We start from the raw sequence: 20531 nt of genomic DNA on the forward strand, positions 1-20531 counted from the left end.
GTGCACGTGCTGTTCTGTTTTTGCTAGATAAGCATTAGCTTGTTCCCTTTTACGGGAAGCACACGTCCTTTCGAGGAGGCAGACGTGATTTTTTTTTTCCCTGGGAGGGAAGGTTTGATGCTTTGCAGATGTCACACCTTGACTTTGTTTCACTTTTCTTTCCCATTTACTACATGCATGCTCAGAGGCTGCTGACGTCTTCAGAGAGGGGTGAAGGCACCACGCTCTTGTTCCTAGTTTGCTGGGGCAGGATTTCTGCTGTGGGTTCTCTGCCTGTCAGTTACATGTGGGCTGAGCAGAGCTGGTAGGGAAGTGAAATGAAACCCAGGCTTTGGTCACGCTTGGAAATTTAATTTGTCTCAATTTTGTTTCCTGTTTTTGCAGGAATTGCTCAGAAAGCTAGTGTGCAAGAGGAATGGAAGAGAACACCGGTGAGTACTTAGGTGTCTTACCATCGGTTGTTGACCTGTTCTTTCTTCGTTTGCTAAGTACTGTAATGAAGCTTGTTATTTTAAACTTCATGTCTTTAATTCAAATGTAGACGATGATTAGAAAATGAGATCGTTTGGCAGATGCATCAGTTGCAACTCTACTGCAGTTATGGTGCGGATCAGAACCGATCAAAGCTGCGTACTGTACATCTGGAAGATCTTTTTTGAAATCTCCCATCTGTGAAAGCTGGAATACAAGTTTCTTGAATATCCCGAGCTCTTGAAAACAAATAACATCCCCTTTCTGAATAGGTAGGAGGCTAGAAGTTCTGAGTTGGTATGTGATTTGAGCGAGGCACGTGGCAAGCCAGAAAGAAGGCTCAGCTCACGGTAGTTCCTGATTTCTTTCTGAATTTATTTCCCTAGGCTGCTCTGTCTTGCAGAAGATGTGAGATTTTTTAAATTAAAATTTGGCTTTAAAGCTCTTGCTTCAGGCACTGCCTACTACTTGACCTGAGGCAAGCAAACTCCTTGCTGTGAGGCGTAACTGATGCAAGCAAGCATTTAGTTGCAACTAAAACTGGTGGAGTTTTGGCTTAAAGAATGCTTCAATGACTTTTCCGACTGTTTGCCTAACGTGGCGGTGGAAGGCACTGATTATACAGCCGTTTTTTCCTCTACCATTGAAGTGGGATTTGCATGAAAGCCCTTGCCTGCCCCGTGGGAAGCCGGTCTCCATGCAGCGTGTTAACCTTGCATCTTGGGGACCACGCTGGGGCAGTTGGTGAAACCTACCTGACTTGTGAGGAAGTGCAGCTGCGTGACCACAACTATTATTTCTAGATTACTCCTCTGCAGTCAGGTGATGCCATCCTTAAAACGTGAGAATTGACGTACTCGTCAGCAGCGTGGTGTGCTCAGCGTGGCAGGTCTGCCAGCCTGTCCGCTGAAGGCTCGGTTTTGACTCACACAACAGCTCCGAGCCAAGTGCATGTGCATAAAAACACGTCAGGCTTATAATCCTGGTGGCAGGAATTGCTGCTGTGGCCTCTAATTGTTAGCCTGGAAGGTGCACATTCAATTTGTGGTGATTGCTTTTCTTTTATGGTTTGCTTGTGGCAAACTAAGCCCAGCTGCTGCCTTACTGGGGGAGGTGGGTGAAGGGAGCACGGTGCTGGCAGCCAAAGCAGCGGCTGCGGAGATGACAGCTCCCCGCTCAACCCCAGGACGTGGGGTTGGAGCCTCTCGAGGTTCCTGGGAGCTCTGACTCCTGATTTGAGCAGCGCTGGTGGCCTGGGATGGGAAAGGCCTCGTGTCCTGTTCGCATCGTGCCAGCTGAAGTAGAGCTGCCTCCCCTCTCCCTCTGAATTCAGCTGTGAGGGTTGAGGATGGAGCATCTGTGCTTGGTCTTTGCACGCACAGACACCTCGCACAGCTGGCTGTGGAGCTTGGTGGTGTTAGTGCTGGGAGCTAAGAGCCCCACGTTAAAGGCAATAGAAACAGATGGGTCTCTTATTACTATTTTTTTTAAATTACTTTGCTTTTAAGGATGCTCATTCTCCAAGTGCTGCTAAGCTCAGGACTCCTGGCTTGTTCCGGGCACTGAGGCTGGAGATGAGGTAAGGCGGAGCTGCGTGCAGGAGCTGCGCTCAAGTCCATGCCCTTTGTTCCTTCAAAGCCTGGTGCTTTTTGATGTATTGCTGTCCTTAACTGGTTGTATATTAACTGCACTCACAATGCTGCATGGCTGGCTTTTGTTTTAACTGCATTGGCGCGTGTTCAGAGCTGGTGTGCTTCGAATGGCCACTGGGACTGCACAGTCGAGCATAAATCCTTTTTAGCTGTCAGGCTTCACTAGCCATGGGTGGGTGGGGGAGCTCCTCCTTGGCTGGCTGCCCTGGCTAATTAAAAATGAAATTTGCTGTTGTCTTCAGACTTTAATTCATGCTCATCCCTGAAGACTAGTAGGAGCATGGTCTCCAGGCAGCTGCAGTGAAGTTTCAGAGCTTGTTTACACACAGTTATTTTAGAGCAGGCATGCGACTTAAAAATTTGCTCTCAACCCAGCCGCGGGTTACTTCTCCAAGTAGAGAGAAGAACGTACAGAAACTTCTTGCAAGCCTCGGGCCGTGGCCCTGAGCAGCTGCCTAGAGTTTGTTACCACGTCAGTAATGTGGATGTGCATGCGTTGTGCAGCCAGGGCAGCATCAGGTGGCTGAGTTTGTCTCTTGTGCTGGACTAAGCGAAATGAAATTACTTCGCTGTCGGCTGCGCCTGTGTGACTGGCACCGGCTAAGCGGATGCATGAACTACGTAGGTTATCGGCCTGAGCCTCCAGCTACCGAGCAGTGCTGTGAGACCCGCTGGAGGCAGAAGAAATGTTGGAGTGGTAGGAGCGGGGAGGTGGTGGCGGGGGGGTCGGTGGCAGCGTGAAGTCGGGGCACAGCGGGGCAGCGTGCTGCCCCCAGCCCTGCGGGCGGTGGGAGGACGGAGGTCGGCGAGAGGAATAAATGAGTTCTAAATAGACGCCATGTGTCGGCCGTTTCTCCTCTTTCTGAGGTCCCACCTACGCAAGTGATCTGCTGAAGGGAAATATCCCTGGAACATTGCACCCCGTTCAGATCCTTCCTGTCGGAGTGGTGAGGGTGAAGGATCAGGCTCTATTTTCGGAGCGCGTTTCTGCTGTTGCATTCACTGCCCACGCTGCCCAGACCCCTCCTGGAGACTGCTCTGCTCTTAGGCTGCCGTGAACTGAGCTTCAGCCTGTTTCTTAGTGGAGGGATCATCTTCAGAGGCAGCATCCCACATGCCTGTAAGTCGTGAGAGCTTAAAAAGCAAATATTGAAGTGGAAACTTCGTGCCTGGCGGGACAAGCCTCACCTTATGCCCGTGGTTCCTTGAAAGCAGAGGTGTTGGAGCAACCTGACGAAGAAAGGGGCCTGCAGCTCACTCGTGATGTCTGAGCTGAGCATTCCTGAGCTGCCATCGGGGAGCACGGCACTGCCTTTTTCCATAGCAAGCTTTTGCTCTTGGGTCCCTTTAGCTCCTGTGCTTCAGTGCTCCCTTTACAATTTCTGCTCGTGGCCGCTGACTTCGTCTGCAGGTACTGGGATAAACCTTGTGCTGGGTTCCCTAAAAGGTCTGAAATCTGTGTGGGACAACTGTGAAGAGTCCTGGGAACCAGCGGAGCAGCCTTCTGCACCCACAGGCTCCTGCCCAAAGCTGCTTCTATTATAGAATGACACTTGAGATATTAAATTTATGGATGCCTTAAGAGTCTTCTGCAGTTATTTCTTTATTCAAGGTTGACTTTCATCACCTTATCTCCTGCTGTGCTACTTTTTCCCAATTCTTTTCCTACTAAAAATAGGAAATACTCTTCAAGTCCTTAACCTCTGTGCAAACAAAGAAGTAATTTGTTTTAGCGTCTAAGCTGACTTCTGGGCTACATGCCTCATAAGGAAACCAGTGTGACACGAATCTGCTACTTTTGGACACTCAGACTCCAAATATAGCCTGAGGAAAGGAAGGGGGGCTCGAAATGTGAATATTTCTATTGCACTAGCTTTGCTGCTTGGTCCTGACAGAATGCGTGGCTGGCTTCCCAATTCCCATTTTTATCCCTAAAAACGAGAGCAATGCCATCGGATACTCTGAGGTTCACAGCCCTGATGGAAACGAGTGCGTGATCATTGCACGTGCATAGGTAACAGGTTTTTAGATCGCTTCTGATCCCAAGCACGCCTGTGGAAGCAGTGCTTTGTAGTAGGGTACATCCATTGCTGCCAACTTTTAGCAGCCCAGCTGTATCAGAAGCAGCTTGAGATCAAAACCAAGCGTCAAGCTATCCCGGGGCTGCATCGCCCGAGCGGGTTCTGGCACTGCTGTCTTTGATGCTCAGAAGTGGTGGATGCTTTGGTAAAGGTTTGCTGCTGGGAGCCTGTCCCAAGACGCTTTAAGCACCGTCTTCCAGCAGCCTGCTGCACTGGGATCTGAAACAACCCTTTGCTTTCATACCTGGGACGTGTGGGTTCCCTCCTGCCCCGTCCCCCTGCTGCTGCTCGTCCCTGGCCCAAGGAGCTGGGCATCTCCTCCCAGTGGGGACCTGGGAGTGAGCAGAAGGCTTCTGCCTGGTAAAGTCTGCTCAGGGAAAGCAAAACCTGCTCGGGAAAACAAAACCTGCTTGGGAAAACCAGTTTTCTGCTTCCGCGCCAAAGGTGTCCGCCAAGCGGCGTTCTCCTCGCCGTTCCTTTGTTTATGAAGCCTTTTGTTTTTAGCAGCACAGCCGAGGGAGTGGCTGCTGGGATGGAAAATGTTTTCCTTGTGGGCTCAGTTTGAATCCAGGGAGAGAGATCGTGAGCGTGAGTCCCCACCTGGCGACTCTGGCACGGATCAGCGGCTGGCGGCAGAGGCGAGGACTTTGCCAGCTGCAGGTGGAGCTGCCTGCATGGGCCGGGCCCTAAACCCGCAGCCCTGAGCGGGGCCGGGCCCTAAACCCGCAGCCCTGAGCGGGGCCGGCTGCTGTAGGGCTGGGGCTGAGGGAAATGCCCGCTGCCGTCGGTGCCTTCTGTTCTGCAGAAACAGGGCAAGGCTTCAGAGCTCCAGGGTGCCCGCTCCGGTCCCTTGGGTGCCTTTCCAGAAGGGAACGGTCCACGCGGGGGCAGGCAGGGCACTCGGTGTCCTTTGCAGCCTCTGAAGGACTCAGAGCAGGGCTGGGGAGCGGCTGGGTGGGAAACCTCTCGTGGTGACGAAGCCTCAGCTGGAGCCGAGCTGCTTCGAGGCTGCCACCAGGACAGGCGTTTAACTAGCTGCTTGGTAGCATTTAGGGAAAAATTTGTCAAATGTACGCTTTTGTGTTGAACTAAAGTGATTTGGTGACGTGGTTCTTAGTTTAAACGAGGCTGCTGGAGGCAGCATTTGGTTTTTTTCTGGTTTCAATCTGCAGAGTCGAGCACAGAGCGTTGCAGTGTTAGTGCTTCCCTGTCAGAGCTCTGAGGACTGCCAGAGAAAACCAGTTAATGCTAACTAGCCAGTGGAAATGTCTTTGTAATGTCTGTTTCACAGCAAAAGAGCAGATTTTCTTCCAGGAAGACGCATGAGCTACGATTCCCCCATGAGATCCTACAAATTATATATACAGCGACGTAACTGTCTTGTGCAGTACAGTAGAAGAGACAGCGGTCAGAGCGGCTGGGATTAAACAAGATTAAACATCTAACTGCAACGGAAGGAGGCTGTGCTGCAAGCAGTGCAAGAAAGGCAGAGTCCTGCTGGTCTTTAGCCAGATTTACTGGAGGGCTGCACTGGTCTCGCTGGAGACCACTGGACTTCTAAGCAAGGTGCACTCTCTAACCTACCCGAGAGCATTATCCTAAGTAAGGAGTGCACTTGACACGTTAGGAAAGTCCTTTGGGACACAATCCTGACACTCTTTTGTTCTTGAATTTGCAATGGACATTCAGGTTCTTAGTGCAAATCAGGTGCTGAGTGCTGTCAGGGTGCCTGGGGCAATTCGTGCCGTGCTGGTGCTGTTCTGCCTCCTGCGTTTGCAAGTGATTCAGATCAGCTATCCGTCTCCTGGTTGGCTTGGCACTTAAAAATTATTATTAATAATAATAATAAAAAAATATGCCCAGGAATTCCCCCTCTGAACAATCAGAGGATCCCAGACTCTTGCCTCATCTCTCTGCGACTCCAAGCCAAGAGTTTCACAGATTTTTTGCTGACCGTCCGGAGACCTCGGAACTCTGGCACCCCATTTTGAGTGGCTTCTAAAGCTGTTGTAGTAAACGGGCACGTGGCTTCTACAGATAGCTCTGCCTGGAGGAAAGCAGCATTAATTTTGGTGGTTTTCTGGTTTGGGGTCCAAGCTGCGGATGTGCTGGGAGGGAGATCCTTTGGCTTAAGGGCTGGCTGGAGCGAGATAGGGGCGAAGGCTGGTGCCGGGTGAGAAATGCTGGACCCGCTGGAGCGCTCTGCGATGGAGCTGAGCAGTCTTACTCCTGGTATTAAGAGATAAGACCTTGTAGGGCATGTAATCAATCCTCTGGATGATTCAGGCCGACTCGCTGTGAAATAGTGAATGTGGAGGTATTGTGGTTCAGTAAGTAGGGCACCGAGCAGAAGTGTTAGATTGCGAGAGTTCCTAGTTTTCATTTTCAGCCTGGACCTTAAATTCACCTTGCCCTCTGGAACATTGTTTTCTGTGAGTCCTCGGGAGACTTCAGCAGCGCGTTTTATTGGGGCTGGGGATAGGAGAAGCCTGCCTGGAACCAGAGGTAAGTGGGTTTAGTTTAAATGAAGTGATTTTTATTATGACTGTTTCTCTTGGGTCGCACAGCGGCAATGTGTCTGTGCTGGATGGTAAAGCTGGCTTGGAAAAAAACCCCAAACACCAGTTCTCAGTGGTGTTGCTGCCCTTGCGAGTTGTAAAGGGTGTTAGCTGAGCCAGGGGCTGGTCGGGTTGAACAGTCGCATGTTGTCACCGCTGCCTTATCGCTGCTTTTACCCCAGCTCTCATTTCTGAAGGTGCCTTTTGTCTCCCGAAACGCTCGAATGCAACAAAACCCCCGATACCTGGCGTGGCTTTCCTGCAGGTGTGGGACCGAGCCGGCTGTGGTGCGACCAGTGATGAGCACGGCATGGTCAGCTTGAGGAGCAATTAAGGAAAAGGATGCTTCAGCCCAGCCTGGCTTTGCCCTGCTTCAACAAGCACAGGTTTTAGGGTTTCTAAAGGCCCTAAGCAGCGGGGTTACGATGGATTTGTACTCCTCTGCACATTAAAAACAATATAAAAGTTACTAATTCCCCTCGAGCCGTTCAGCCTGCGCTGGAACTAGAAGCAAAGTGCCCTAAGGGCCTGTAAGGAGGCCGGGACCGGTGCCCAAAGCTGGGCACAGCCCCCCCCGAAGCCCCCCGGCGCCCCCCGAAGCCCCCCGGCTGCTGCTGCCGGCGCCGAGCTTGGGGCGCTGCGAGGCGCGGCCGCCAGGGGGCGATCGTGACCGGGGCTGCGGAGCTCCGAGCTTGGGGGGGGCTTGGGGGGCACCCCAGGGCCCCGTGGGTCCCTCTGCTGGGGGTTTTGGGGGGCACTCCGGGGCCCCGTGGGGCTCCGAGCTGGGGGGTTGTCTTGGGGGCATCCTGAGACTGTGGAGCTCTGCACTGGGGGGATTTGGGGAGCCCCAGGGCCCTGTGGAGCTCTGTGCTGGGGGGGGCTTGGGGGTGACCTGGAGCCCCGTGGAGCTCTGTGCTGGGGGTGGGGGTCCTGGGGGGCGCCCCGAGGCTGCAGAGCTCTGTGCTGGGGGGTTTTGGGGAGCACCGGGGCCCTGTGGAGCTCCATGCTGAGGGGGGTCTTGGGAGGCACCCCGAGGCTGCAGAACTCTGTGCTAGGGAGGTCCTGGGGGTTGCCCTGGGGCCCTGCAGAGCTCTGTGCTGGGGGGGTTGGGGGATGCCCCAGGACCCCTCAGAGCTCTGTGCTGGGGGGAAGCAGCGGGGAGAAGCAGGCACCCGGTGGCTGTAGGGCTGCGTTCTGCTGGCGGCGAGCTGCAGGGAGCCCTGGGTGGCTCGGTGGCACGCTGAGCACTGTGGGAGAGGGACGGAAGGATCAAGGGAGGCTTAATGGGAGCAGCGTGTTGAAATGAGCCACCCCTGTGCTGGGGAAAGGTGGGATTTCAGGGTTTTGTGCTCCAAGTCCTGTAGAAAACCAAGGCCTCTCTCCCGTGGGCTAGGAGCTGCTCTGCGTGCCGTTTGCTTTGTGTTTCCCTGGGCTCCTAGGGCACGGCATGCCTCGGACAGCTCGGCGAGGAATGCATGTCCTGCAGGCCAGGCGGTGATCCCTTTCAGGGACGACATCGTCTGGGGTCAGCCTCGGTGCCTGCCTGAGAGCTGGGGCACTGCAGCCAGCCCCCCAGGACTTGCACTGGGGTTCAGCTGCCGCGTTGGGAAAGCTGCCCCCAGCCCTCTGATTTTAGCATTAAATCTCAGAGGCCTTAGTGGTGATCAGCAAGGTAAACGCTGCTCCTTCCCATAAGAAGGCAGAATTTTGTTCTGCCCGGGCATTGTGTACTGCAGGGGTTAAGTTACGGTTGGCTTTGGGGAGGAAAGGAAAATCTCTCAAAGTAATTAACTTAAGATGCTGACGCTAATGAACGGCCTTTCAAAGCTGGGGCTGTTGGGGAGGGTTGATGGGAATCCCCTGTTGAATCAATGACATTAGGGCCTTAGGAGTGATTCTGCAATTATTAGGCTGAAATGATGTTGAACATGAAGCTAATCCTGTTATCTTGCAAATATTGAGGAAACTGCTTGCTCTGGATAACTCTGTAATGGGATTATTCTAGTGAGTCTGGCACCCTTGACATTCCCTGTCTGTTCAGGGTTTTTTCTTATTTTCCTGCTCGGGGTACGGTATCGATCAGTCTCCCCACAGGTAGTTTTGGGGGATGGTGTCTGGGGCACTGTTTTCTGGTACTGACGGATTTTTTTTTATAAAATTAGTTTGATAAAGAGCACCCCGTTGCCTTATGAGGCGATTCCTTCCTCCACAGCAAAGATCCCTCGAGTTCATCCCTAAATAAAGGTCTAGGAAAAGAGCTGAAGAGCAAGGACGAGTGTGAACTGAGCCTTCCTTCGTCACGCCGTCCTGGCATCGAGCGTCTGCAGGTCAGTGAGCTCCTGTTCTGGAGACTGTTCCCGAGCCATCGTATGCACCGAGTGCCATCAGCTCTGCTTTGAGAGCATCATCTTGCGTCCCCGATAGCCTGTAGCAATTGTTCTAGGCAAAAGTAGCCGGTGGCATTTTTCAAATGATTGTCTTGAGGGTGTTCTTCTAGCCACCAGTCTGAGAAATTGCTGCTCAGCCGATGTCAGGAGCGAGACAAGAACCGAGATGATCCGGCAGGGGGGAGAGGAGAAAAGCCCTGCTGCACATCCAGTGGCTCGCTGAGGTTCATTACAGACATGATGCTTTCCTGACAGCCCCACGGACCTCCACGTCTTGGCGGCCTGAGTTTTAGGCAGGGTTTGTCACCAGCTGGAGCAATGGGGCGGTCGCTGTCAGGTCAAGTCCGTGGCTGCAGCAGGGCAAAACGTGGTGACCTGTGGCTCTGCCTCAGTTACGGACAGGACTCGGACTGCCGCGTGCCTTACGGGAGGTAAAGATGTGCACCCCCGCGAGGTTTAGCTTCGAGTTGAGTTTCAAAGCCAGGAAAACATTTTTCTCTCCTCTGTAGCCAGAAGCTCAATGAACAACGAAGCGAGCCTCTTTCTTTCAGCATCGCTAGAGTCAAGAAGTGTTTTTGACAATACCCACTAAATGAGCAGATGTTTTTGTGCCAGACCAGGAATTTCCATAAATGTGGGAAAGTTCCATTAATAAGGGTCAGTCACCTTTTAGTTTCCCGGGTTGATTTATTCTTGTGTTTTTGTTAAAGCCGATCCGAATCTCAGTCAGAACCACAGATTTTTTTGGAGGCTTTTTTGTCTTCCCTTGAAAAAGGTGAGGATTTGTTCTGAGGATTGCTTTGGAAGGAGGGGTGAAAGGGCACGGAGAAGGGTTTGATGTTCACATTTGCTCACCCAACATTTTGCGTACCCATTCAAATGTCTTCTCTAATGCGTCCTGGCTATAAGTACTGTTTGGGCAGTGTGTTTTGTACTGGAGCCGTGGTTTTCAGTCTCATTTGTGCGCCTTTGAAGAGCTTTTGATGGGAAGTACGGATCCTCAGGATTAGTTAATTGAAATGTGCCTGCTCTCCTCAGTGGCTTCTTTTGGACCCCTTAAAGGTGATTCTCAGCGACTCTCCCCGTGAGCTGAAGCCCCTGAACTCGCGTCTTGGTGCTGCTGGTCTCATGCTGGGCATCTCCAGGAGGGAGCTCTTCGATGGATGCTGTGCTGGGGATTTCGTACCGATGCTCGCCCGTGGGGTCTTCCCCCTGGTCCGCAGTGCCTGCGGGGCTGCGTTTTTCGATCCCAGCCCCTGTCTCGAGGTGTCTGACATAGACGTGAGGCTTGCCAGGGCTGCCGTGGGCAGGAGCCAGGTGGGCCGGCTGCGCTGCCTAGCCCGCTGACTTTTGGGGGCTGAAGGTGCGAGTACGGCTCGTGTAAGCCTGCCAGGGTTGGCTGTAGGCTTGTTGGCTTACACGCTTGAAATACTAGTGTGCTGTAGCTCTTATGCTGCAAAATTTGAGGAGGTGAGCAAATATCGGAGCAGCTGGCCCCTGCAGAGCTCGTGGATGCTGGTGGTCCCAAAGCCAGTCCTGAAGGGCTGTGGTGGCTGCGTCAGGCTGTGGTCACGGCTCTGCCGTTTCCATTTAGCCGTGTGTCCTTTGGGCCCTGCCTGCAGTGGTGCTCGGAGGCTGTCTGCAGCCCCACGTGCACCGTGCCAAGCGTGAGCAGGCAGGAGTGCTGTCTGGTAGGCTCGGAAGGGATTTAGGGTGGCGGCTCTTTTTGGGGACGCCAGGCAGGGTCACCGTAGTGCTCTGCAAACTCAGCAAGTGGGCAGCCGGCGGGGCCAGGGATGTGGGTGAATTTGGGTGAAAGGAGGCTCCTGGCAATGAGCAAGGGGTCGTGTCTGCAATGGGGGAAACAACCTCTGGGAGGGCCAGCTTCTTGCAAGGCTACCATGAGCTGCGCCTCCCGACCTGTCAGCATTATCTCATCTTGTGACATTTCCTTTAATTATACGAAACGTCCTTGACACGGTAAACAATCGCCGTGGCATTGTCTTTGCAGCTCGTGAGTCAGGCGCGGCGCACAGGCGGCGTTTGGTGTGGGGACAGGTCTGGGGGCAGCGAGTGCCGTGAGCTGCCTGCCGGCCGTGGTCGCCTCTGCTCCTCGCGCGCTGCTCGGCTCCTGCCGTGGGCACCTGCCCCGTTTTGCTTTCACGGGACCTTTTTTGGGTTGGCAGAAGGGCGCTGTATGAGGGCAGGGGATGAAGTTTTGGGAGGAGAGAGCTCACATTGGGCTCCTGCTCCTCTGAGCCTTTTCACAATTCTCTCCCAAGCAAAAACAGGGGCTCAAAAAGGTTAAGGAAGGGGACGGTCCCCATCCCAACCCTAAGCTTTGCTTTGACCACGCCAGCAGCCATCTCTCGCTCTGCCTGTGTCAATCTCTCGCCCTGCTGCTGCCCGGGGACACCTCGGAGGTTGAGCAACAGCAAATATCAGGAGAGCAGAGGCTGCTGCTGGCTGGGTGGGACCCGTGGGCTGGACGTGCCGCTGCCCGGGGTGGTCCCCGGTGGCTCCACGAAACGTATTTGGCTAGACGAACTTCCTAAGCGTTATCTGGTTCCTTAAATAGAGAATAAAGCTTGTATCAACATGAATCACAAAGTTGATAAACTGGAATGGTTCCTCTTGGAGCTGTCTGCTCGTATTGAGCAAATATTTATTCGCATTGTTTCAAAAGGCATATTTGTGCAAGACGGAGGTCAAACCTGTAATTACCTGCTGGATTCGCGCTGCTCGAAGTGGCGCTGGAAACACTCCGCGCTTGAAGGAAGCTTTTAAACCCCGGTGTTTGTGTGCCATTCTGAAGCTGTGGTTAAAAACTGCAAACTTTCCACCAGTTCTGAAGCGCACGGGTGCAAGAAGCATTTCGTGGTGAAATTTAAGGGGCTGGAGCCAAAGCTGCCTGCCGTTCCTTTTAAACGCTGCGCCGTGGCAGGGAGCTTGGGTTTCTTTTCCAACCGTATCTGCTCGAGATGATCAGGAGCTGAGATTGTGTGCCAAGCTCGCCTTGCATGTTAATGAGGAGCTTCTAGCCTAGTCAATAATTAAAGCAGAGCAGGTGCGGTGGAAGTTGGGTGTTCCCCAAAAAGCTAAACCAAGGCGCTTTTGTACGTCTCCCTGGCCGGAGCCAAGCGAGGGAAGGATGGTAGGATGCCCTGGCACTGGCCGGCTTTGTGCAGGACTTTGGAAAAAATGTAACTGGGGACTGAGGCGCCCTAGGTGTCGAAGGGTAATTTGGCTTAATTTGGCTTCTTGGTGCGCTGTGCCTGCAATGGGCCCTTTGAGGTGGCAGAGGAAACGCGGAAAAGTGCTGCTGCAGTTTCGGGTTTTGGGATGGGGAGCACGTGCGCTCGCCGAGATTTTTGTGAAACGTTAAAAAGAGGAAACTACTTTTATAGAGCTCGTCCTGCCCTTCGTCCCGGCGAGCACGTGGGCGGGGGGCTTTCAGCTCTGGAGAGTCTGCAGGCTTGAAGGATTAGAGATAGGAAGAGAGATTTGGGACCATGAGCTGGATGAATCAGAGCAGGGGTTGTTCTTGCTGTGAATTTGCAGCCTCCGATGTGGTGCTTTACAGAGCTTCTCCCACCATTTTACAGGTGGCACGGAAGGACAGACCTCCCTGCTAAAGGGCTCAGTTATTTCAATAATGTTTGTGTAAAGCTGACAGGTCTTTAGGAGCGGGGCACCCAAAGGAAGGGCACCGAGTGCTTGTGCTGTGCCGGTCCTAAACCAGTGCCTGCTCGGGGCTGGAGAGGAGAGGGACGTTTGGTGGGCTTGTGCTGGAGCTCTGCTCATCTCCTCGTTCTTTATCTCCAGCGTTTTGCAACCTTGGGTTACAGGTTCTCCTCTGAATACCCCAGTTCTGTTGTCTGGGGGAGAGAGCAGTTGTAAATAGGTGAAAGAAGAGCGAAGCTAAATGTCGTGTTTGTCTCTTCCCCAAACAATGGAATAATTAATGTAATTTTCTCCGTGCTTTTGCTTAATGTTTTCCTAGTAATGTAGCTGGAGGTGACAGATGGGCATCCTGCCTCTGAGTGCCTCACTGTTGGGAATATGCTGTCGCTTTGCTGCTGCCTGATGCTCTGCTGGAATGCGGCCTGTGTCTGTGCTTCCTTTGGCTTCTGACCAGTGCTGCTTTAACGCCGCTCCAAGGTGCTCCAGCAAGCAGCTTGTCGGCGCTGGAGGTTCCCTTGCCTGAAGATGGCATAGCCGTGAGTCACCGCAGCCACCGACCTAGCCAAGTTGTGACCGAATCTTTAATTTTCAGGATTGCATTCCTTCGCGTTCCCTCACCTGTAAACAGGAAAATCTCCCTCCTGTGTGGTGAAGGATGACAGCGAAGGGCGAGGAGGCGCTGCAGGTGATGTGGTTTCAGCGCCAGCTGAAATGACTCTCAATGAAAGCTGCGTTTCCTCCACTGGGAAACAAAGCTATGGGGTACCGTGGTCTCAAACCCGGCCCTGAGACCCTCTGCACGGCCTCCTTTCGCTTGGTCCTCCAATTAAGCAACTCCTTTCCTCCTGGCCACCCTCTTTGCCCATAATACTTCCCAATGGTGTGTGCTCTGCTTTGCTTTTCCTTCCTTGGTGCGAGGCAGGCTGCAGAGGTTGAGCCTCATGCTCATCCTCCAGCCGTGCTCGGCCCCGCTCGGCACCGCGATGTCCCGGTGGCCGCCGCCGCCTGGCTGGGCGGACTGGTGGGGACTGGAATGCACTGGGAAATGGGAGTTTCCCGCTTGGAAATGTCACGGGAAGCACCGAGGAAATCACGCGGTTCGGGAGCGCTTACCTCACTGCGCTCTCATCCGAACCAGCGCGCTTTCATCAAAGTGCACCCGACCTAAACAATGCGGTGCCAGCTGCCTTATAAATAAACCGCTTTCCGTTTCCACGCCGGGTATCGGGCTGGCTCGTAATACCGCGCCGGGGGAAGGAAGAGCGTCACGGTGTGTTGGCTCGCGACCTCCCAGATGGACTGCCCGGCTTCCTTGTGCTGGGCTGCTGCTGTCATGAATAACTTCCACGTGCTCCTTCCGAGCCCACAAATGGACGGTTTTGTAGGCAGCCGGAGCTGCCGTAGGGTTTTTTTACGCTCTCCCTTTTCTGTTGAAGCTGCTGAGGATTGCTAGCGAAGGAATCGTGATGGAGTCTGTCCGGATTAGTGCTGTTACCGCCTTTTTTCTCATTTCAGCCCTGGTAAAATGGTACCGTGGGCTTGTGTGTGTGTGTCAAGTGGGTGCATTTTTGTCGAGGACGGAGCCCTGGACTTCCTGGGCAGGAGAACGCCCGGTATCGCCGGTTGGGCGCAGCCCGCTCTGCGGGGAGGGGATAACTCAGGAGTCCTTTCTCATGTCCCCGCGGCTGAATCACGGAGCACAAACGTCTGAGTCACCGCGGATGAATGCGGTGTTTCACGTCGGCGTGAGCCGAGGTGCCAACAACAGTGGCTTTATTAGCGCAGCTCATACTCATTATGGGGTTCATTAGGTTCTGAAGTGAAACAGTCCAGGAGGGCTCCTTTTACAGTGTGTGCAAGCAGGCAGTGCCACTTGAACGCCAGGTTTTTAATGGGATGCCGGCCTGGATGGAGAGGAAATGAAACTTCAGAGGCGAGCTTTGGTGTGCGACGTGCCCCGCTGCTTGCTGCGGGCGTCTGCTGCCCGTAACCGCTCCTCTCACCTCGTGTCACCCGCTGGCTCTCCTGAAACCCCAGAACATTTTCCTGCAAGCGGCGTTTCTTGGTTACTAAATTTTCAGAAGGAAACGTCAAAGGGACTGACTATCAGCCGGTGACCCCTTTTGCTTTCCTGAAGAAAGCTATTTGCTATTTCGAGCTCTTCCTTCTCGTGGAGGCCTTCGCCTGTCCCCGAGGAGTAACGGCAGTACTCCGGTTTCTCCCGCGCGGCAATGTCAGATGGCCCTCCTGCGCCGTGCTGGGGATTTTGGGCATTTGCTACTTGTCCTTGCTTGAAACGTGGATTTTCCTTTAGCCTAGATGTGCACTTGGCTGGGGGCTGAGGTTTTGCCCCCCGGCTGCTGTTCGTGGAGCTGGAGCCGCCTTGGCCAGCTGCGTGCTGAGCCCCGAGCGTTGGGGTGCTGTGCTCCTTGTATGCTGCTGGCCAAATGGCTTGGGTCCGTGGCTTTTTCCCGTATTTCTCTCCAGCTGTGAAACAGGAGGCACTGCGGATGGAAGAGGGTCACTTCGCAGCACGGTGAGGGGCTGTCCTCGGGCTGGAGCCGAGGCAGGGACGTGCTTTGCGTTGGGTCCGCTGGTACAGAACTTGTGCCTTTTTTTTTTTTTTTTTTTTTTTTTTGCCCCTAGAGATGGAGGTGAGATGGGCTGGCGGGTTTTTCCTCCACCTTGAAGGTAATGTCGGTGTTAATTCGGGTCTGGATTTCTGCTGTTCTCTGTGTTTTGTCGTTCCCCCTCTGGAGGGGTGTTTGTTCTTCCCCCCCCCCTCAACGAGAAGAGCTGCTGCTGATATTCCTAAAGAGCGTCTGAAATCCAAGCCCGGCTGCGATGTGACGTGCAGATCTGCAGTTCTTTGCTCCTCGAGCAGCTCAGCCCTGCGTTTCGTACGCTTCTACACATTTTAACACGAGCGCCTTTGTCAAGTAGTCTTGTAGATTCCCCTCAGGAAGGTTCATTAGCCCTAATCGGTGGTACAGAAACGAGGAAGCGCTTTATTGCAGCTTGTGATTTCGCAGCCCGGTGTGTTGCTGTGCGGCACTGGAGCCTGAGAAGCTGTCGCTGTGCGTCCTTGGGGAGTGCAGCTGCTGCAAGGTGCAATGCATCGGTTTAAACCTCCCTCACCGAAACTCAAACTAATGGTTCCTGTTCCACTAATGAAGAAACAGAGGGTCAGGCACAGGATTGCGCTGCTGTGCTTTAACAACCTGCCACGCGTCTTCTGTCCTGCAGCACAGCTTTGTGTGCTCTTAATTCACAGCAAATGCGACGTAAATTGCGACGGCTTCGGTCTCCTGGGAAGTCAGGCAGGTACGGAGCAAGTGTGCAGCGCTCTGCAGCCCTCGGATGGTTTTTCCAGGCCTCCTTCCAAGCTGGACAGCTGATGCACAGACTTAGATAGAGGCTGGAAGTCATCTCTCCAAACTTTGTGGGTGTCTGCCAGATGGCCACCTATTTAAATGAGTTTAAAATGGCTTTTTCTTTTGTTTCGAAGCAAAGAGCCTGAAATGAGGTGGAGCATGCCTGTAATCAGCGCGTTAATTGCCCACAAGGAAAATGGAAAGTGCTTCCAAGACTGCGGACTGCGGCTGAGCAGGGACCGGTGGTGGGAGGGTGAGAAGAGCAGCGCTTCCAGGGCAGCGCGCGTGTCCTGCGCGAGGGAGGAGAGTGGCATTTGCTCGTCCACCCCCTCGTGTCTGCTGATCCGTGCTCCTCCACCTGCTCCTGCTGTCCGTCCGTCCGTCCATCCGTCCTGCTGGCCACGCCGCGCAGAGGCAGACCCGCTTCCCCCTGTGTTTTTGCAGCTGTGCTTCGGAGGCGAGGGGAGAAATTTGCGAGCTGTCTGCTGGATGTTTGGTGTGTCAGTGGAGGGACCGAGGGCATCAGCATCTTCCAGGTGTCTTTGTGACTTTGGTGCAGTTTTATTAGGCTTCACAACGGCCCCTGCCCACTCCGGTGTGGCTGCAGAGCTGGCTCCTGCCCCTGCGTGCGGCGCTGCGTGGCGCTCTCGTTTCGGTGCTGTTCCACCGATGCGCAGCATGCATTGCTCCCAGCTGGACCAGCCCCAGTTGATAATCTCGGATTTTGTTGTTTCCCAGAATAGAAGCTTTTTTTTTTTGTCTGTGTGTTTCACTACTGGGACTGCTGCAGCAGAGAGCTCGTCTTGAGCTCGTCCTGGCTGATATTCAGACACTGAAGCAGCGCGGCTGCTGGCCTGGCAGAAGCAGGGACCTCGAGGGCTGCAGCAAACCCTGGTGTTTGAAACCGTTTCCAGGAGAAACCTGGATGTGTCAGATGGGTTCGGATTTCAGATTAGTCACTTCTGCGAATTCCTGTGTGTTTTTGAAAATGTTCTGTTTCCTCTCGGCTAAGATGAAGCTGCCGAATGCTTCAGCATTGCCCCATCCCGCTGCGGTTCGGTCTGTAGGACACCGAAGCCCTAACACAAACTTTGGTGGAAAAGAACAGAATCCAAGTGGGAGTATTTAAATTCTGTTGTGATGCAAATGCTGAGAGGGACGTTTGTAACCATAGCCATCGAGATGAGATGCATGCATCAAAAATAAACTTTTATTTCCCTTATTGAAGCCTCTTTGTTTAATTTAAAGGGGAAGACACTCTCCCTGCCCCTCCTATCTTCCCGGTAACTTTAGCGGAGAGGGGAATTGTCGTTAAATTGTACTTCTGTCGTGCACCTGGCTCGGTGCACAGTAGCTGGGGCACTCCTTGCTATTCCCTTTAACCTCGGGGCCGTGTTGCAGCACGGGGCTTTCTCACCCACATCGGTGCCGTGGCTCAGGTAGGCTCTCACCGCCCCTCCGCTCTCCCTCCTGGCTCCCAGCTTTTTCTGGGCTGGGTGCGAGGAAGGACCGAGGGGTGTTGATGATTTGGGTTGTGCAGCTCAGTGGCTGGAGCCTCGGCTGTCTCCTCCCCTTCCTGAGCTTCAGCCCCAGCCAGCGCGGCTCTGGAATGACAGGCATTCCTGCGCCAGGGGAGCTGGCATGGGCGCCTATTTATGAGAATCAAGTGCCTGGGCTCCGGGGGACAGGACCCGCACCGCACACCCTGCCACCGCCTCGCCGCCCGCAGCCGCCTCGCTCGCCCGGCGCTGGAGCCTTGCCCGGCCGCGGGCGTGGATTTACCATTTCCGAGGGCTCCGGAGCTCTCCCGGGGTCCCGGCTGGTTTTTCTCTCCCTTCCCGCTGCCTCCCGGAGAGCCGCTTGGGAAGGAGTCTGATGGGGCAGCCGCACTTCTCCAGACCGGTCAGTCCGGCTGCTTTCGGTGAGTAATGGAGGGCAAGGGAGAGACGGCCGGGGGAGATGGCGGGGCCGCGGCGGGGCAGGACCGCAGGTGAAACGGAGGAGTCGGGAGGGGAGGAATGCAACGCGGGGCTTGTGTAACCTGCGCCCGGCACGGAGCCGGGAGGAGAAACCGGAGGAATAACTCCATTTCCTTCCTTTCTCCTACGTCCCGCGCGGTGCTGCGTTCTGCTGGTCCGCGGGCAGGCTCCGAGCCGAGGTTTTTAGGGGTGGCTGTAGGGGCGCGAGCTTCAGAAATAAAACTGCCCTGCCTGGGCTGGGAGTCAGCCCCGCGGGCTGCCCGGAGCTGCCGCCTCGTGTGCGCAGCACCCCGCTTTTGGGGCTTGGCAGTCGCCTGTCTGCTTGTTTTCTCTCTCCTCTGCCAAGTAGCTCTAGGTCTGAGTTTTAGCTGATGGGATTTGGTGGACAGGGAGAGCCGATCCTCCCTTGTTTGAGGCTCTGGGGGCAGCGCTGCTTCCCAAACGCCTCTCAGTGCCGTGCCCGGGACTGGGATGCGCTGGAAACAAGGAGGCTTCGCGCGTGCCCCGCTTCTGCTATCGCGTCCCGACGGCTGGCAGCTGCCTGGCCCGAGCTGCCCTCTCCGTGCACCAAATTAGCTGATTTTTACAGAAACACTTGACACCGCGCACAGCAAGCTCCCCGAGGGACAGATGATTTTCTCATCCTTTTTCGCTTGTATGACTTTGAACCTACCGAGCGTTTTTAGGGCTCAGATTAAACCAGTGACTTTGCTCCCCACCCCCAGTTCGCTCTGGCTGGTCTTGTTCAAGAGCTGCTAAAAATAAGTGGTATTGAGAGAGGGTGGAAGGAAGAAGAAAACTTCATCCTTCTCCACGCTGTCGGTAGCGATGGGCAGCGTCTCCTTGGGTCTAGGGGCTGGTAGAAGACGGATCTGTCCCGTCTCAGCCTCATCTCTCACCGGGCACCAGAGATGTGGGCAACTTCGAGAGGAGTGGGGTCACCGGCACGATGATGCTGCGCCGTGCCCGAGGCTGGAGGCCAGCAGCCCGGGGGTTCCTGCAGCTGGTCTGGGGTCTTTGCTCGTGGTACTGCTTGCGTGGCTCCTCCTGAACAAATTGGGACTTTGGAGAGGTGGCTCGTGCATTAATTTTGGCAGGATGCTGCTGAAAAGGAAGGTCTGGAGAAGGTTATGGTGATCAACAACGTACAAAAGCTGGGGGTTGGGACTCTTTGAGGCTGCTTTGTGATCGCAGCCTTCTCTTGCTTTAAGGTCAGGATTTGTGTCTTCCCCGGACCATTCAGGAAGCGCGCGTGAGGTTTCTGAAGCTGCTATAGGAAGCTAGAAACGTTTACTTCCAGCGCTTTTCTGATGCTCTAACCTGAACAGCATTTCCATCAAAAGAGTCTTTGTTTGCTTGTTGGGTCGTAGCTGTGTGCTTGAAAGCTTTTTGCATTCTGAGCTGCTCAGCCTGGCACAACGAAGCCGAGTTATTCTGCAGCCCGTGCACCGGCGCTGTTTTGGCAACGGGAGCGTTTGTTGCAGTGCCACGGCGTGAGCGCACGGGCTGGGCTTTGCAAGGCGCTCTCGCTGTCGCCTTAGGTCCAGGCTCTTCTGCAAAACGCGCTCCCGAGGTGCGGTAACGTCGGGGTTATAATGAGCAGCCGCGCTCAGCAAAATGCTCCCGATGCACCTGCGGGCCTGGGGACAGCACAACTGCAGGCGCGCTCGGGAAACGGAGGTGATTGAGGTGCTGGGAGCTGCTGCTGTGGTGTCGAGTGCCTAATTTGTCCCGGCGACATCTGGCTTTCGGCAAAGTGCTCACGCCGTAGCATGGCCTCGTGCACTGACGGACCTACGGCAGCGAGCCTCGAGGACACGGCTGAGGCAGAAGTGCCCGGTGAGCTCCTCGTGAACAGAAATCCTGGAACTTGTGCTAATTACCGGTTACCACTCCAGTGCTACCAGTCACTGCTGCAGTAAGAGATGGGTTCTGGGTGGAATGTGGTTTGTCGACGGTAGCAATCTGGCTCCGGAGCTCACGATTTACACACTGTGAGTCCTCTACAGAAGGAAATGAGAAAGCATCAGCGTGTTCTTTGTGAGGCTCTCTGTCCATAAGGACGGAATTAAAGAGCTCTCCCATCTCTGGATGGGGACAGAGAGGTGCCTGCAGAGAGATTTGGGGGAGAAAAGCAGCAAGTTCTCATCTTTTCCTAACAGCTTTTGTCCTGTCCTGGGGCTCGCTGACCCTTCCTCCTTAAAGGAGGGTTGTGCCACCCTGTTCATGAGCACTGGAAATTAGTAGTTTCCCTCCCAGGCATTTAGGAATAGAATATGAATTGTCAGCGTCTGGGAGCCGCTGCTTTGATTTCTTCACATCCTTCTTGCTTTGTTAGGGTCCCT

The 20531-nt window shown here is 54.2% G+C and overlaps 1 protein-coding gene across 5 annotated transcripts in view; it reads left to right on the forward strand.

The window, feature by feature from the left end:
* The window catches only part of PHACTR4 (phosphatase and actin regulator 4), a 64032-nt gene that overhangs the window by 23212 nt on the left and 20289 nt on the right, over window positions 1–20531 (forward strand). For 2 of the 5 annotated variants that reach the window (XM_035562362.2, XM_050715165.1), the window contains 2 exons: window positions 385–431; window positions 542–743. Coding sequence is in view for 3 of the 5 variants with exons in the window: in XM_035562359.2 (XP_035418252.1) it covers window positions 18083–18128 (46 nt within the window). In the remaining 2 variants the exon portion in view is untranslated. Of the gene's footprint in view, window positions 1–384; window positions 432–541; window positions 744–17977; window positions 18129–20531 lie in introns of those variants that run through there. The other 3 variants (XM_035562360.2, XM_035562361.2, XM_035562359.2) reach the window with 2 other exon arrangements.

The sequence above is a fragment of the Cygnus atratus genome, chromosome 23 (genome assembly GCF_013377495.2).
Source record: "Cygnus atratus isolate AKBS03 ecotype Queensland, Australia chromosome 23, CAtr_DNAZoo_HiC_assembly, whole genome shotgun sequence".
Lineage (NCBI taxonomy): Eukaryota > Metazoa > Chordata > Aves > Anseriformes > Anatidae > Cygnus > Cygnus atratus.